Raw genomic sequence first — 18,130 nt, 5'->3', positions numbered from 1 at the left:
GGCGGCGTTTACCGTCATGGATGGCGGGCGAAAACGTAAATAAATCTGACGGCGAAGGACTGGATCGTAATTCCAATTCCAAGGAGCCTGCAGATATTCTTGAGTGTTGGGTTGAAACGGAGAGTAACACGTGCTTCGGTCTTCTCAAACATGTGCAATTAAAAAGGAAGAGAAACACGTGAATAAAAAAGTAAAAGTGACCGTATTAAAACGCACCGTTTTGATAAATTCGGGGTACAAATTCGGGGTTAACTTTCGGGACATATAGCAGCACTCGTGTATAAAACACTAAAGCAAATGTCAACCAAGGCGTTCTTGTGGTCATATTTCATGTAGCTGGCTTCGGAGGGAATCTCTCCACTTTCATTAACAAAAACATGGAATGATATTTTAATGGGTCCTGATCTGATGCGCAAGGTCGCGCACTATGTTCGTTTTTAACTTCCCAAAATTTATACTAATTTTTTAAAAGTTTCAGTCAAAATTGTTTTTGAAAATCAACCCAACAACAAGACAAGATAGTACCAGAACAAGAATGGGTTGTCTGACATCCCTAGGCAAGAGATTTAACAGGGCACTGAAACTGCAAGATCTACTCACGCACACTAATATACTGAATGGTTATTCAAATACCATATGGTCCATTCACTTATAAGAAAGCACTGCGTCTCAATTTTCAGATATAACATATACAATGAAGAGAGCAAATGATAATGGAAGAAGCAACACAATTAACAAGCAGAAAAAACTTAAATTTGAAATTTCAAGGGGCTGAGAACATGCATAAATGCATGCATCCGTACATACATACAAACATACATACATACATACATATATGTATGTATTAGCCAACGCTTGGGGGCCTCTCAACTTTTCCAGAGGAATCAACATATAATCGAACTCGATTGTGTCTGAAATCCATGGTGACAAAGCTGTTTGGTGGAACCACCTGCACTTGAGCCCCTGGCCTCTCTTCCTTTATCTTCTTTTCTGCCTCTTCCGCAGTCAAGCCCACTAATCCAGGCCATGTCTTTATAGCGGCAGCGTTTGGTCCTAGTAATTGCCCATAAGTTCCTGTATCAAGCTCAAGTATCATCACCATGTTCATTAACAAAAGGACGAGTTAAGCCTCCAATCGGGAAATCTTCAACTTTATTAAAATTTAAAACAAATTTATCACGTTGCAAACTCGTGTTTTTCATCATTTACAATGTTATAAATATGTTCCAAATCTTAATACAATACTAAGATTTCTGAATTAAAAAATTTTCGAGCAAAGGACCTACCATATATGATCCAACAACACTGATAAAAAATAATAATAATAAATTTACCCACAAAAGTTATTGACTCTGCAAATTGGTCCTTTTTTTTATTTATCAATTTTGTACTATTTAAATTCCGAATCGATGATCAACTAAATAAATTTATTTTAAAAAAAAAACCACCAGAACATACCCCAATCATCACAAATTAAGAAAAGAAAATTAAGTTACTTGGTAAAGTCGGTGTTGATTCACTAGGTTGCGCCTGCTGGGGCTGGGGCTGAGGCTGGGGCTCGGTGGGTTTCTTCTCCTCAGACATAACGAATATCGAGATGATTCACTGGTCCTTGCTGAAAGACAATAATCTTCCCTGTATTTGATATTAAGCTAAAACACAGAGTATAATAATATCATCAACTTTAATTTAATTAAAGAATTAAAGAGTGTTACTTCGAAATCTCCAATTCCAGCTTTGGTTTTGCCATGTGCAGAAGGTTCCAGGCAAGCCAAGACGTGGATTTCGGAAACTCCCATGCACTACAATAATATCTTTCTAGTCTTGCTTGGGCGGCCCGCATAGCGCGCCAGACAGGCCATCCGGCTTTCGAGGATCGGCCCGGTAATATTAGAGCCAGGCCCCGGTTTAAAAACCCTTTTTTAAATACGCTCAATGAAATATATTAAAAATTATAGAGTGAGGATATTCAAACTCAGAACTACTTGCACCCATATTTAAAAAAATATTTTTGTTACTGATATACCCCAAATTTAGATTACGATTTTAGACATTATACAAGACAATAAAACTAAAGAAAAAAATTGAATTCATATGCTCTTCTTTCAAGTTTCAAAAGCCGCTTATACTATGCCTTCAATCTCGACTCATGAAGCCAAACAAAAGAATAATGTTTATTGTTATACACTTGGAGACAAGTTTCAATGCAGAAGAATTAAGCATCAAGTAGATTACAAATTGAAGCTTGTCTGCAAAATAAACTTTCCACGAAGACAAGATGATGTCTATTTACAAAGTATATGAAACCAACAAAAAATCATTTCCAGCAAAGATTTTTTTAAGAACTATGATATTTACTTTTTACAGGTTTTTTATTTTGATTTTGGTTCTGATTTTTTATAACGCAAACAAATTGACAACGACTAGAGGCATGTATATAGGCAATTTTTTTAAAAAATCGTTTGGATGTATTGCAAACAAAAAATTCAAGCAAAATTTTAGATCGAATTTGTTAATTTATGTGATTAATTCCAATCTATACGTACCATAACTTAGAGGCACGAAATTACGCCAAGTGTCCTATATGTGCCATAACTTAGAGATACAAAATTACACCAAGTGTCCAAATAAAAAAAAAAAAGAAAGAAACTATCCCGGAAAATCAAATAAGTAAATAAATGATATCTAATCTATTTGAGAGAAAGTAACACTGGAACAAAATTCCCTTGGGACTTACGATAATAACTAAGAGTAAAAAATCATTCTAATTTCGAGATTCTAAGGTCTGAGGGAACCACGACTAATTCTGGAATTTCGGAGTCTGCAGGAACCATGCCCAAGATCATAGGAGTATGGAAGCACATGGGCACGGAATAAATGACGTAGGCCCGGGATAAATATATTTATTTCCCTACGAATAAGGTCACGTCCACGTGTGCAATAATAGTTGGTGGCACATGTCATCAAGAAGAGAGACCAAGGCAAAACTCTAGACCCATGTCATTCATCAACTATAAACAGGGACCATCTCACCAAGAAAATGGGGATCCCTCCTAAGTTGAAAACCCCTAATCTTGTTTATTGTTCTTGTTTTCATTAGACCTTAAAATCAAACACTGACTTGGGCGTCGGAAGGCCCTTTTCAGGCACTCACCACGCCGGATTCGAGTTCAACGCGTGTCACAAGTTTTCCACAAATCAAAAGTACGTGTGAAGGTAAATTCTTGTTGCCTTCATAATCAAATACTTGTTTAAATGATTGATACTAATCCACAATATTTTTATATTAATAAATTGGTTTGTATTTGAAGGAAATCAATGGGAGTATTATATGGTATATTTATTTGTTTAAAATAATCTGAGTGCGTGTTTGGTTTAAGGTGGGTGAATAGAGTAAAATTTTAATTTTTATATTTTAGTAGTGAGCTTTTTTAGTAAATGTGTTTATAAAATATTTTAGGGGTTCAAATAGCGTTATCTAAAATTATATTGTTTCTAAAAACATCCATTTTTATTTCACAATTACCCTTCAATATTATTTCTCAGAAAATAATAAAATAAAATAAAAAACTCTGTGTAGTTACTATTGCAATAATCATAAGAAATCTTCATAGATTTGATTAACAAGAAGGATGATGGTATGCAACTTTGGATTTCTAAATTTTAAATTATCTTTCTATTTTGCATCAAACATACTTTTTATTTGAATATAAAGTACCTATTAATATAAATGTTCTAATTAAGGATCTTAATGATATCAAAATTAGGGATGAACTAAAAATTAAAAAGTTATAGACTCTAATGTATTGAATTTTATCATATATTATATTGAATCATTTTTTTCTTTTTACCTTATCGCTGACTTTGATATGATTAGAAATCCCTAATTGGAAGCTCACCTATTAATTCATCAAATATGAAAACTCCAAAATAAAAAAAGAATTGAGACAATTCATTAAGAATGAGTTATTTAATAACAAACTTGAATCTGATTATAACATTTTAAAGTTCATTTTACCAACTCTTCAAATGGCTTTGTTAGTAATTTCATTTTCACTTATGGAGTTTCTCTCTATTCTTTTATTTATTTATTTTATCTAACTTGATGTTGATCATGAAATTTTTACTTGCCAATTTATTGCAACATCTACAGCAGGCAACAGCTGTATTTTTATTATACATGAAAATTAAAAACCAATAAAACCCCAATAGAGAGAGAAGGGGTGTGTAATCAAACATCAGGATTAAAACTGCAAACACAAATAAAAAGAGGTCTCATGAGGTGTTTGGAGGGGGTGCTAGTAGCATCAATCTAAATATTATAATTAACTATAATATTATAAGAATTTTGATTAAGTTTGTGACTATGAGAGCCTTATAGTATGTGATTGCATACGTGGTGATTTATTATTGGTGGAACTGTATTGTGTGGGACCTACTTTGCACACTAGATCGGAACTCATATTATAAAATCTATAAGACGAAAGCATTAAGCACATTGAGCTTGATTTGGCACAGACAATCATACCCGTACTGGCGGGGAAGAAGGATGCTTTGCCTGTTGTCTCTAACTAAGTGATCTATATAGCAAGATAAAGTGGGCGCAAGTGCAGTAGCTCAAGGCAGGTAGTAAAAGTAAAGGCAGGCGCATGGGCATCTAAATCGCTATCTGAAAATAGCATGTATAAGAGAAAGATGATGCGCGAGCCGCCCTTTCTGAAAGTTAAGTAAAGGCCAAAATATGTTAGGTAGTGAGATGGTAATTTGATCACAAGTCAAATGGATTCATCATGAGACAAACCCAGTGGTGGAACTATGCACAAACAATTGTCTCATATGGGCTTTATTGATAGAATTGTTTCCTGAAAAATACATCACTATCTAATATCTAATGATAGTTTAAGGAAAAGGCCATGCATACTCCCCAGTTTAAAACGATGACATAGATCCCTTCAGTTTCAAAAATAGCCATATGGACCCCCTTTTTTTTACTGTTTCGCCCTTTGATTACAATAAAACATTTTATAATGTTAAAAATAATAAATAAAATAACTTATAATTACAAATAAAATATTAAAATAAATATAACTAATTCAATAACATATATATGTCAACTGTCAAGCTAGTTATTTCAATATTAATCTTTTATCAGTATGTCTTGACATATTTTATTAATACTTAAATTCATCAATCAGACAATTAACTTTAATATTTAAGCTAATAAAGACATGACAAAAAAAATAATATAATATAGATTTTTCAAGTTACTTTGAATGTTAAATACAATTATTTTTATATTATTAATCTATGAAACTATTTTATTAACAATAAAATACATATGATAGTTAATAATATTAAAATATTTTTTTATTATTCAAATTGATTTTATAAATTTACATTGTTTATATATTAGATTATTTAATATTATTATGTATTTATTGTAGAATTTTATTTAAAGTCAATTTTTAGATTATTATTATCAAAGGGTATAATAATTAATAATAGGTCTATATGACCATTTATAAAACTAAAAAGGTTTACGTAATTATTTAAATAAACTCTGGAGGTGGATTAGCTTTTTTTTTCTATTATTTAAATTGAATTTTTGATTCAACCAAACAAGACACAACACGGAAGTTTCTTTCTTTGGAAGGAAGGTGACTTTACTTCTTGGCTTATTGTCAATTTATTATTTAATCTGTTGAATATATTTAATTAATTATATCTATTAACTTGATTTAACCAACTCTAGTGCAACAAATCACGCTGTTGCTTAAGACTTTTAGGAATTTTGAAAATTTTTGCTTCCACATCAAGGCTTCTATTATGAAAAAAAAACAAAAACCAAAGTTTCAATGTATATTGCGTGGAATTATGCACAAAGATTGCATCGTTCGGATTTTATCGAGAGAAGTGTTTCCCAGAAAATACAACCAAATCCAATTATATTTAAAAATTAATTTTCCACCCAACCAAAGAACACAGTTTTCTTTCTCTAGAAGCAAGGTGGCTATAATTTTCTTTGGTCTTATTGTCAATTTATTATTTAGTATGTTGAATCCATCCAATTGTAATTAGCTAATTGTGCCGATTAATTTAATTTATAATTAAGTTTTTATTTGGTATTGAGATACTGTAACTTTTAAGTTACAACTGTTTCAGAAAAAAAAATTATAACTATAAAGTAAATATTAATAGTATGTAATAAATACAAATTTTAAATAATAATTTTGACAAAATTAATAAAGGTATAATAGATTTTTTTTATTATACGAGTGTAAAATCAAATTAAATTAACTTTTAAAATACGGAAATTAATGTTTATCAAATGTTTTAATACTATCACTCTTAAATCGCAGTAGTTCGACCTCAATTTCAAGCAGCCCACCTCTGGTGCAACAAATCACACCATTGCTCAAGACTTTGGAGAATTGTGAAGATTTTTGCTTCCACACCGAGGCGTCTCATTCAAAGAAAGAAGCAAAATTTCAATTTCTCAGCCCTCATGGACGTGGACCACTGGCGTATTCATGGTGCACACGCGGGCTGACTCTAGTATCAACCCACATTCATGAATTTCAACTTCCGATGGCCCAGAGGCTGCCATTTTTTATGTGAGCGCCTTGCGCCTCCCATAGCCATTTACTTAAAACGATCGAAGCCACCGGAACCTAAAATATCTCCCTATGTATCTACTATTTAATATTTATCGCCTGTCCGCGCATACGACAAAGATTTTCCCACCAAAACGGTCCAAGCATGGCAACGAGAAGCAAGCAATAACGCACGCCAGTACACAAACAGTAGTCTCATGTAACACACATCAAATGTGGGGCAAATATTTACTTTTCAAAGGGAGACTTCTGAGTAGTAGAGAGTTTGACGTTTGCAGCCTGGCGGCCTGTATGTATTAGTTGTATTGGTCCAGTCATCATTTGGACTCATTTTTCCAATTTTATTTTCTATTTACATAGATGCTGCACACGCATGATTAGGCATCGAGCAAGAGATAAGCCATGGCCTTCAAGCTTCCAATACCACTGGTGTCTCTCCTGACCATCATAATCATCATCACCACTAGCTCAGCAGCAACGGCAGCAGCAGCCCAAGATAAAAATCCAAGTTTCATCTACAACGGATTCCGTTCAGCCAACCTAAGCCTGGACGGGATAGCACAATTCACCTCCAATGGACTCCTGAAGCTAAACAACGAGACCAAACAACAAATTGGCCATGCCTTTTACCCTGAACCAATACCCTTCAAAAACAACAACAGCAACTCATCAACAGCAAACGGCACCGTTTTCTCCTTCTCCACCACCTTCGTTTTCAGCATCCGCTCCGAGTTCCAGAGCATTCTCAGCGGCCACGGCATCGCCTTCGTTATAGCTCCAACAAGAGGCCTCCCCGGTGCCCGTCCCAGTCAGTACCTTGGCCTTTTCAACGAGAGCAATCTTGGCAACGAAACCAATCATGTTTTCGCCGTTGAACTCGACACAATCGAGAGCCACGAGTTCTTTGACATCAATGACAATCACGTAGGCATCGATATCAACAGTCTAAAGTCTGAGATATCATATCCAGCTGGTTACTATGGTGATCATTTTGTCAACTTGACTCTTATTAGCGGTCGCCCAATGCAAGTATGGGTTGAATACGATGGCTTGGAGAAGCGAACCGATGTTACTTTAGCTCCAATCAATATTCCCAAGCCAAGGTTACCGCTTTTGTCGCTGTCCCGTGATCTTTCCTCTGTTCTTAATGACGCCATGTACGTTGGATTCTCATCCTCCACCGGCTCAGTCTTAGTGTCTCATTATATTTTGGGTTGGAGTTTTAAGATCAACGGCCAAGCGCAGGAGCTCAATCTCTCTCAACTTCCCAAGCTTCCCCGTGTAGGGCCTAAGAAAAGATCAAAGTTTTTGACAATTGGGTTGCCCGTAATTTGTGTGAGCTTAATTTTAGCCGCTGTTTCGGGTGTGGTTTATGTGATAAGAAGGAAAAGGAAGTTCGCCGAAGAGCTTGAAGATTGGGAGCTTGATTATGGCCCTCACAGGTTCAGGTACAAAGATCTTTACATTGCCACTAAAGGGTTCAGAGAGAAAGAACTGCTAGGCAGCGGCGGATTTGGGAGAGTGTATAGGGGTACACTGCCCAAATCCAAAATTGAGATTGCAGTGAAGAAGATTTCTCACGAATCCAGACAGGGGATGAAGGAATTCGTTGCGGAGATTGTGAGCATCGGTCGCCTCAGGCACCGGAATTTAGTGCAACTCTTGGGATATTGCCGGCGTAAAGGGGAGCTGCTTTTGGTCTATGATTACATGCCTAATGGAAGCTTAGACAAATACCTCTATAACCAACCAAAAGTCACACTAAACTGGAGACAAAGATATGGAGTCATCAAAGGTGTCGCATTAGGCCTGTTATATTTGCACGAAGAATGGGAACAAGTTGTGATTCACAGAGATGTTAAGGCAAGTAACGTGTTGCTTGATGGTGAATTAAACGGAAGATTGGGAGATTTCGGCCTGGCAAGATTATACGACCACGGAACAGATCCACAAACAACGCACGTTGTGGGAACACTTGGGTACCTTGCCCCTGAGCACAGTCGGACAGGCAAGGCCACCACAAGCGCTGATGTGTTTTCATTTGGGGCATTTTTGCTTGAAGTTGCTTGCGGGAGAAGGCCAATTGAGAGACAAGAGCCAGAAGAGAATTTAATTTTGGTTGATTGCGTGTTTGACTTTTGGAACAGAGGTGAACTTCTTGAAGCTAGGGATCCAAATTTGGGAACGGAGTATGTGGCTGAGGAATTGGAGTTGGTTTTGAAACTTGGGTTGCTGTGCTCTCATTCGGACCCAACGGCAAGGCCGAGCATGCGCCAAGTTGTGCAAATTTTGGAAAGGGATGTAGCTCTGCCTGTGATTTCAGCTCTTGGGCTTTCAGCAAGTGGGATTACGTACCAGGAGGGTTTTGATGATTTTGCTGTGTCGTATTCGTCTTCTATGGGCTTCACTCGCCCATCGTCCGTTGCAGAGTCACTGCTTTCAGGTGGCCGATGAGATGATGCTTCAAAACTTTTAATCTGTGAAAATTTTGATGGATGATCTATTTGTATAGATGGTAATTATAACTAAATATTGAGTGCTTTGTATTAAACCACGTATCACGGTGATAAGTGCTTGAAATATTATAATATTTGATATTGATGAACGTTATAACCTCTTAAATCTTTGAAATATTCGAAATATTCTCGAAGTCTTAAAATATTTTTCTTTCGATTTAATTGAGTTGGTTCGTTGGGTTTGGTGTAAGCTCCATTTATAATTTGATTGAAAAATTCAACATAATTATATGGATTCTTTGTATATTGCAATTATTATAGTTTAGATTTAAGATCTACTTAATTTGATCAGTATAATTTATTTAAGTTTCGTGAAAGTTTGAATTCATACACATATGGTAAGTTAAAAATTTAGTAAGTTTAGTTCGAAAATTTGTGCCAACTAAAGATAATATCTTTAGTTGAACAAAATTGAAGGCACTATCTCACCATAAATTTCACCCTTAATGGCACCCACATGAGTTCGAAGATATACTTTTATATTATTTTTTGATAAGATCAATAATAAACGTACATACAAAATTATTTTGAGCTCGTTTTTGTCATTATTTTGTAACTTTATGATTTTATGAAATTTGAATAAAAAAAAATCAAGTGGACGTTGGTACAAACATAAAATACTTTTTTTATTTAGGGATATTATCATTTTGCTACTAATGTTTTACTGACATATCATGTCAGTACTAAGGTTTACCGAAAAGTATATTTTACTACTAAAATTTTGCGCAGTTATCAATTCACTACCATTCCGTTAACAACGTTAAAAGTTTGTTGATGTCATAAGAGTATCAAAGATATTTCCAGCTGTAAGAGTAAAATTATTTGTTAATTTAATAGATAAATTATCATTTTACTATCAAGTTTTTAGGGGAATTATTATTTTACTACCAAACTCTTAGGGGTAAAATCGACTTTTAACTTAATTTTCGTTAAATATTAACTTTTTCTTAACGGAATGGTAGTGAATTGATAACGGTGTAAAATTTTAGTAGTAAAATATATTTTTCGGCAAATATTGGTATTGACATGATATGTCAGTAAAACTTTAATAGTAAAATGATAATTTCCCTTTTATTTATATAATTGTGCTTATTAGCACGAGCACAAATATGCTTCGTCCACACATGTGATGTAAGGATGGGCTGTGAAATTGTTATTATCAAGGCCGGAAATGTATTATTATTACAATCCCAATGAAAATTATAGGAACACCATTTTGGCATCATATAATTTGGCTGTAGAATCATGTATAGAAATGGGGATACAAATGAAATTATTTCTTCAATTAAAATTAAGGATTTGAGTCACTTGACATCTTTATTTTTGGGCCACTTTGTGGGCTTAACTTCCGACCCTAAAAGGGTCGGATCCGAACCAGGTTCTTAATTCGGACATTTTCACTTCATTCAAAACCACAAGGATAAAAGATTCTCCAACAAAGTGGTGAAAGACGGATTTTTTTTTTTTTTTTTTTAATCAAATCAATCAAGAAATGCCAGTGAGAGTTGCAGAGAGCTCAGCACCTTCTCAAGTTTCAGGTATCATTTTCCCGGGTTATCGTCCGTTTCACTGAAATGCGCTTAATCTAGAAACGTGATCAGTCCGTAACGATAATATTAGGGCATAAAAAATGCTTTATTTTATATTTCAATTGCTACATACTTGTCAAAGTCTTTGCTTTGTAAGCTTAATAACACATTTCCTGAACTTTTTAGGTGCTCATTCTGAAGAATCATCGCCCCCTATTTGCTCACTTTTGACTGTTGGACAGGTAAATTATTAGTCTATACTAATTGTGCATAATTTTCTTTTTACAAATAATTGAGATTAATCATTTTGAATTCTTTAGGTTTGGTTGTTTGGAATTTCAATTTTTGCGAGGGTGATTGGTTACCTAGCAACTTAAGTAAGATTTCAGTACTTGGACAGTCGATGCAAAATGGTCCAGTTATTTGAATGGAGAAAAATATATGACAATATGCGTGTCACTATGTTTCTTACGTACCGAACTTGATGCTGGAGAGTTGCTTGCAACCATGATTGCGTTTTGAGTGATCCGCACTTCTGCTTTCTGAATTTTATGCTCCGTCTCGTTTAGATGATTCGCTGCCTTACTTTTGTTTTTACTTGTAATATCTATGATCTACATCATTGGAGGTGGTATGTCGTGTTATGCATTACTTTAAAAAGTTCCGAATAATAGTGGCATGTTTTTGTTGTAGGCCTTCTCGGGTACTCAAAATGTTTCTAATCTGCAAAAGGAGGAAGCATGGAGAGTTAACGTCCGGATACAAGGATGTGACCTGGAACATGGATATCTTTGTGGCACCATGGAAGCTCTAAATGTCCCTATGGCAGACACTCCGGTAACTGGTTTTTCCTCTGATTCTTTTCTATATACAAAGCTTTGCTATTGAAAGATATGAAACCATCTTTAATTGAATACTGTCAACCTTATTTATTAATTCTGGATGCGACATGCATATCTTTCTAGTTTTCCCCTTCTCTATATATGGAGCTTTGCTATTGAAAAATTTGAAACTATCTTTATTTGAATACCGTTAACCTTATTTATTGATTATTCATGCGATATCCACGTCTTTATTTTTTTACCATAGGCTTAACCAGCCAATTATTCAATGTTCTGTTTCTTACCTCTACTTAACTTTTCATAGATAACTGTTATATATCCAACTTTTTATATGATTACCTATGTTACCAGGCATGGCAGACCATTGTAGCGCAGAGATAGAAAATTTCTTTTGCATGCTTATCTATGAACTGTTGTTAGATTCAAATAAAACAAAAGTTGGGACTGTTTTTGTCCCATTTTAAACAAATTTATTAAGTTACAGGATCCGTATTCTATATATATATATATATTGCTGTGTATGCACATTTACATGAATAAGCATTTACATGCATGCATATTAAAAGGCTGGCAATTTTGGTCTTGTATTTATTTGGAAATTTGGTCAACCTAATTTCTTGTAAACTCATTGAATGTTTACATTGTCCTTTTGTGATGTATTTCAGGTGGTAACCTTCTGGGAGGGAGAGATTGTTGATGCAAAAAATTATACCTTTTACACTGGCAAATGGGAAGCAACGTATTCTTCTATCTGTTTTTCCCCTCTCTTTCTTTTAGTTGAGCATTAATCATTTAATCTGTTAGCCTGCCGGTGATGGTGAACAATGATTCACTACTTTCTGGTCAATAAGAAGTGATATGAACTCCTGTAAGAAAATAAGATGCAATTAACATGAAGCTCCTTCCCATCTTAATTTGTTTATAAAACCTTTTACAGGCCAGAGGATGATATAAGGCACTGGACAAAGTTTCCATCTTTTGCGCCCCTTCTGGTAAGGAGTTAAAATATTAAACCTTTTAACATTATTTTTGAAGAGTTAGAACTTCTTCCGCATATGCAGAATCTGTTCTCATTTGATCAGGTCTAAATTCTTTTCAGAGTCGAGTGGAGGCTGATGGTGGCAAATCTTTGGACCTGAGTAACTACCCATACATATTTATGGTAATTGTGTTTGAGTCTTTTCATTAAGAGAAACAATGTAGTTTGAATTTTGTAAGGTAGTTTATGTCAATGCCATATTGTAGAAAGCTTTGCACAATCTAATTGACAGGTGGATCACATTTAATTTTTGAGATGTTAAAACTAATCAGTTTGCGACTGGCTGACCTGGCAAATGCCATGTGCACTGTTGCACCACATATATATTTTTTTCAATAATTCAATATAAATTTCTTTAAGATCTAGCATTATTCTATAAATTCATGCAAAAAGTCATATATGTCAAGTAATATAACTTTCCATTTTTTAATTTTCCATTGCAGAGATGGAAAGAGCAATACTTTGTGAATGTTGGAACAGACTGTGGGCTAACTATAGCAGGATTTTACTATGTTTGCTTCTCTTGTAGTGATGGCTCTATTAATGGCTTCTATTATGATCCCAATAGCAGGTACTTCTTTGCTTGCAATTCATTTTTGACTTATTATTGGTCAGTGTTGCATAATTTACCTTTTTTCAAAAGGACTTCTTTGTTTTAGTTTTCGCTAGTGTGCTTAAGATTGAATTGCTGTGGTTTTCATTCGAAAGCTGCTATGAAATAGAATCGCTAGTTGTCAAATAAAAGTGAGTTTATTGTTGGTAAACATCAACGGCAAAAATTAAACTGGGTTTATGCTAGTCCTGCTTGCGGTTGCGGGAACTCCCTTTTCTGTAAATAGCAAGTCGATGGTTGTTTCGTACTTCAGTCTTTGTTATTACTCTCCAGCCTTTCCATTTTAAAGTTATTGATGACATGCTCTTGAATCAACTTGCAGCCCGTTTCAGAAGCTTGAGCTGAAATGTGCGAATGAGGGGAGATCAGGATTCAGTTTTTCATCATACGAGTTACAGTGAGACAAAAACAAGAAGCTGATGAGGCCACCAGCAACACGGATTTGACGACTCTGGTCCTGCAGATTCTGTCATCAGTTATTGCAGACAGGAGAATTTTCAATAGTACATCCGTACAAGGACTCCCAAGTCTCCAATGCATGTATATGTTTTGATGAGTCCATTGTTGACATTGATGAGATACACTTTAACATATATTTCGTATATTTGTCTGAAATCAACTTTTTAAGCAATATTTAGTCATTGTTAAAAAAGGGAAAATGAACACTCAATCAGGGTCAGCAAGTTTTGACATGCATGCATCTTTGCAACAAGTTAATTATAGTGTTGGGCAATACAATCTCATTATTTTCATCTCTTTCACTATTACCCTTTAATTAATTAGTAATTATCATTTGGAACATGTATTCTAACTAATCACATCCTCATTACAATGCATATGTATGCTTATAAGCAATAGATGGATATTTTTTCATTTTCCCGCATAAGAAAACAATCCCAAGTGGCCAAGGGAAGACTGAAGTTGAATGGCTTGGTGTTTGGGGGAATTGAAGTATCTCGTGGACAGTAAAAGCATAATGATACAGGCACTCTGATTAGTTGAAACAGCAGTTACTGCCCTCATGGTCGTCAATCAATTCATTGATGCAGATGCTCAAAACGTGGTGGGGGCCCATGATCGCAACTGTCGCAGAGCAACCTTACGTGACAAAATGAAAACCAACCCAGCACGGCATCACCCCCCACATATTATCTCCTACTCATTCGGTGCTTAACCATCAACACTTAAAAACAGTACTCTTTCCCACTACTGAAGGGCAAGCAATGCACATTTATGCAACGCGCAATAGCTATACGCTTTATATCCCATGCATCCTCGTGTGCTCACGCAATTGGTCAAAATAACATCCACGCAGCTGTAGCATTTACCCCATTTCATGAGGGACGTGTCCTTCTTTTTATGAGAATTTTTGCACTCACAAGTCATTAACCAACCACCCCCCTCATTTATCTCTTATAACTAACGAACTATACGTGCCATATCCCCCACTCTCTCTTACTACACGCCTCTTTCATTTTTTACCGTAGCAGTCTTCTATTATTGTTGAGCACAAGAGATTCTCCGTGTCAGAGAACATTTTCTGTGTCTTTATCTTGACTCTCTCTAGTTTGTGATTTTTTTTTTTTTAGTATTATTTTGTAGCTCTATTTGTTTTAGGGTTTTGCCTGGCTGCACGTAGAACTGCAGTATGAATACGGAGAGTTTGCTTTGTGATGAGTTGTGGCTTTCAGACCCTGCCAGTACTGCTGATTGCTATTCTGATCGAAAACCCAAGCAATGCAATATTTTGGAGAGCTGTGAATGTGAATGTGATGGCACTTCTTTTTACAAGACTAAGGAAGAATGTGAAGAGGCTGCTATTATCTGCCTTGATAAGGAGCTGAGTTATATGCCTGAACCAGGATATGTGGAGTATCTTGATAAGTCGAATAATTTGCCACACTTTAGATTCAGAGCTATTCAATGGCTTATCAAGGTTCCTATTCCTTATGTTTTAATATCCTACTCTTTACATTTGCTTTTCCCCACCAACAGAGCTGACATTAAAAAATCCGTATGTGTCACTTGTGTTCTCAGTCCCGCAGTAGGTTAAATCTCTCTTTCGGAACTTTTTTCAATGCTGCAAATTACCTTGATCGATTCATATCCATGCATCAATTCCATGTAAGAAATGAATCTTTCAATCTCTCTCTCTATATATATATATATGCTTTTGTTTGTTACACTCACTTTTAATTTCTAACTTAATTTCAGGAATGGAAATATTGGATGGTGGAACTAGTATCAGTGGCATGTTTATCCATTGCGTCCAAGTTTAACGACACCTCCTCCCCCTCATTGCATGAAATTCAGGTGATTATTGTTTTTACAATTAATGTTAGTTAATTGTTTATTTTATATGAAATTAATAACCCCAGCTGGCGATTGTATATGTGTTCACTGAAGATGGAGGAACTTGATTATTCATTTCAATCAAGCACAATTCGGAGGATGGAGTTGACACTATTACAGTCATTGGGGTGGCGCCTTGGTTGCATTACAACTTACTCTTATGTAGAGCTCCTGCTTACGAATTTTGACTCTTTTGAATTTCACCTTCACAATGAGTTAACTACTTTGGTGACAAAGTTGCTTCTTGGAGCTGTATTAGGTACTTTTTTTTTTTAATTTTCTATTCAGATTTGCCCATCTGAAAACGATTTTTTTTTACCAAAAGCACGACAAAACTGTGATAAAGAATTTTGACCTTCTGTGAATTCTGAGAATTGTTTTTTTTTTAAAGTGCAATCATTAAATAAATTCTCAGAATTCACAACATAATCGGTTTCATCACGCCTTTGTTCAACTATCATTGTCCATTCTTCTTGCGAAAGCATATTAACCAAACTAATGCAGATGCCAGATTGTTGAAATATCAACCAAGTGTTGTTGCAGTATCTGCTTTATGGTGCAGTTTAGATGAGTTGACAGCATCATCTTGTGCCCACGTTGCCTTTATCACAAGGCTCTTTAATCAAGAGCAAAAGGTATATACATATGCACAATTACCACTAAAACCCTAATCCCTCATCTTGAATTTATTAAATATTATAATTAAAAATTAGGATTCTCTCCTAATTTATAGTCTTCTAAAAGAGTACTAATTAGTCATAGTATAAAATTAGAATTTATTATTTTTATATGATAAACACGAATTACCATTTTGTATTCTACTAATAGAGAAATTTAAATAAGGAGAAAATCTTACTCCTCATGTTATATACTGATTAATTATAGATTTATTTTGGATTTTTCTTTCTTCTTTCTGTAGGATGATGTTGTTAAGTGCAATATGATCATGAAATCAAGATTAGTGGACCCATTGTCAAACTTGATTGGCTGTGGGCAACCTTATTCCAATTGGCCATCAAGTCCAGTGACAGTCTTGTTGAGGGAGCGGATTGATATCTATGATTGCCAAGTTGATCTCTCTATTTTCAACCAGATGCAGATGCAGATGCCTGGTTCCAATGTCACCAATAATCTTGAATCTTTTAAGAAGAGAAGGAAGGAATAAAGCTCATGATATATTTGTAATTTGTTCTAAAACCATCATTAATTATAATTTCACTTCTTGTTTTTGTTGTACCAAACATTGATCAAGGCTTATATACTTTTAAAAAAAACCACACAAATAAAATATATATATATATATATATCAAGTAACTTAGAAAGAAAGATTAGTCGATCCAACCAGTTTACTTAATTAATAGGAGATTGCAACATTTTTTTTGTCAATATCATCTATCCATAAATCTTTGGGAATTGGGAGAAAGTGAATGTATTACTGTATTCACTTGCATGCATAATTATCAATTTATCATGCACTTCTCTTTCAAGCAATACACAATTAATTGGTAACTAATTAAATTAATTCTCTTTTGGGGAATTTGAACCTAGACCTTTTGTAATCAACTCAATAGGTAAAAGAGCACTCAAAAGAAGTTATGACCAAATTTGTCTCATGAGAAATTATTGTAAGAAATAAAGTGATGTATCTAATCATTAAACTTCAAAATTTGAAAACAAATATTGGATTTTTACTGCATATAAATATTAAGGATAATGTCACACTTAAATCATTTTACATATGTATTTACTTTACTGGGTTCCTCTATGATGCTGTAAATTTTTTTACAGCATCAATAATGTATTAATTATGAACCATTAGATCTAATCAATGGTATACAATATTTGTACTAAAAAAATAATTTAAAAATAATGGTAACCGTTCAAGTGGATAGATAATTTTTGTAAAATAATAGTGACCACCTTTAGAGTTTGAAACAATTTCACTTAAATAGTATATTTTATTTAAAATTACTTTTCAGCCCTCCTTTAAATTTGTAATATGATAATTTCTTTTAAATAAATCTTCCAAAATCAGTTACCATTAAGTATAAAATATAATATCAAGTAGGCTATTTAACACAAAGTCTTGTAATAATTTTTATTGTATGAATTTAATTACAAACCACTAATACCTAAACAATAATGATAATAGAAAGCATTGCAATAAACGATTTTATATGTGTTTTATTAATAATACTATATGAGTCACAACAAATGAGAAATATTTTATTCACCAATTGAGAAATATTTTATTCACCAATTATTATTGAAAAATATATATGTCTATATAACTATAGAGTGAGAAATATTTTGATTTAATTTTTTATCAAAAAATTAAACTATTTATTTCATGCAATTCAATGGTGGATGATATAACATTATGAAATGGTGCTTTGACTTTCAATATCAACCATTAGACTATGAGATATTAGTGGCTCAAATATTGTACCAAAATTTTAAGTTAAAGTATCACAAACCATATCTTTATAATGGAAATATAAAAACATACAATGATTTTTTTCCTCATTTTGTCCATTAAATATTATTTGATGTAATATTTTATTTATTGTCACTATTAATTATCATAATAAAAGTAATGACTCTTCGTAGCATATAAATTTTATA

At 34.0% G+C, this 18,130-nt stretch overlaps 4 protein-coding genes across 5 annotated transcripts; 3 read left to right on the top strand and 1 right to left on the bottom strand.

Moving 5' to 3' along the window:
• Nucleotides 1-621: 621 nt before the first annotated feature.
• On the bottom strand, nucleotides 622-1,880 carry LOC102630666 (subtilisin inhibitor CLSI-I-like). Of its 2 annotated transcripts, XM_015531159.3 has the most exons (3): nucleotides 1,716-1,880; nucleotides 1,497-1,635; nucleotides 622-1,074 (listed from the first exon to the last, which is right to left on the bottom strand). In XM_015531159.3, the coding sequence occupies exons 1-3, from the start codon at nucleotides 1,841-1,843 to the stop codon at nucleotides 1,054-1,056; spliced, it is 288 nt and encodes a 95-aa protein (XP_015386645.1). In that variant the 5' UTR covers nucleotides 1,844-1,880; the 3' UTR covers nucleotides 622-1,053. The 2 variants fall into 2 exon arrangements, with proteins under 2 accessions (XP_015386645.1, XP_006480859.1); XM_006480796.4 differs by lacking the exon at nucleotides 1,716-1,880 and having other exon boundaries at nucleotides 1,497-1,709.
• A 4,856-nt stretch (nucleotides 1,881-6,736) lies between these two features.
• On the top strand, nucleotides 6,737-9,219 carry LOC102631167 (L-type lectin-domain containing receptor kinase IV.1). The gene has a single exon (XM_006480797.4). It carries the CDS (start codon nucleotides 7,017-7,019, stop codon nucleotides 9,066-9,068), a length of 2,052 nt encoding a protein of 683 aa, XP_006480860.1. The 5' UTR covers nucleotides 6,737-7,016; the 3' UTR covers nucleotides 9,069-9,219.
• Nucleotides 9,220-10,508: 1,289 nt separating this feature from the next.
• LOC102631477 (uncharacterized) lies at nucleotides 10,509-13,909 on the top strand. The gene is made up of 8 exons (XM_006480798.4): nucleotides 10,509-10,668; nucleotides 10,846-10,901; nucleotides 11,353-11,496; nucleotides 12,167-12,240; nucleotides 12,439-12,493; nucleotides 12,601-12,663; nucleotides 12,984-13,111; nucleotides 13,476-13,909. Exons 1-8 carry the CDS (start codon nucleotides 10,623-10,625, stop codon nucleotides 13,552-13,554), a joined length of 645 nt encoding a protein of 214 aa, XP_006480861.1. The 5' UTR covers nucleotides 10,509-10,622; the 3' UTR covers nucleotides 13,555-13,909.
• A 190-nt stretch (nucleotides 13,910-14,099) lies between these two features.
• LOC102614843 (putative cyclin-D7-1) lies at nucleotides 14,100-16,679 on the top strand. Its single transcript, XM_006480825.3, is given in 6 exon segments — nucleotides 14,100-15,089; nucleotides 15,191-15,277; nucleotides 15,368-15,466; nucleotides 15,560-15,764; nucleotides 16,010-16,140; nucleotides 16,425-16,679. Coding segments are annotated over 6 exon segments (1,065 nt in total). The 5' UTR covers nucleotides 14,100-14,801.
• Nucleotides 16,680-18,130: the final 1,451 nt, after the last annotated feature.

The sequence above is a fragment of the Citrus sinensis genome, chromosome 6, assembly GCF_022201045.2.
Source record: "Citrus sinensis cultivar Valencia sweet orange chromosome 6, DVS_A1.0, whole genome shotgun sequence".
Taxonomy (NCBI): domain Eukaryota; kingdom Viridiplantae; phylum Streptophyta; class Magnoliopsida; order Sapindales; family Rutaceae; genus Citrus; species Citrus sinensis.
The sequence above is the reverse complement of the archived record's forward strand: the minus strand, read 5'-3'. Positions and strand labels throughout refer to the sequence as shown.

Bases quoted from the DNA above. Each gene is read 5' to 3' on its own strand.
- LOC102630666 (XM_006480796.4), bottom strand. From the start codon at position 1,584: ATGTCTGAGGAGAAGAAACCCACCGAGCCCCAGCCTCAGCCCCAGCCC. The intron at 1,075-1,496 runs GTAACTTAATTT...AGCTTGATACAG, and splicing joins ATCAACACCGACTTTACCAA to GAACTTATGGGCAATTACTA.
- LOC102631477 (XM_006480798.4), top strand. From the start codon at position 10,623: ATGCCAGTGAGAGTTGCAGAGAGCTCAGCACCTTCTCAAGTTTCAG. The intron at 12,241-12,438 runs GTATTCTTCTAT...AACCTTTTACAG, and splicing joins ACTGGCAAATGGGAAGCAAC to GCCAGAGGATGATATAAGGC. The intron at 13,112-13,475 runs GTACTTCTTTGC...ATCAACTTGCAG, and splicing joins TATTATGATCCCAATAGCAG to CCCGTTTCAGAAGCTTGAGC.
- LOC102631167 (XM_006480797.4), top strand. From the start codon at position 7,017: ATGGCCTTCAAGCTTCCAATACCACTGGTGTCTCTCCTGACCATCATA.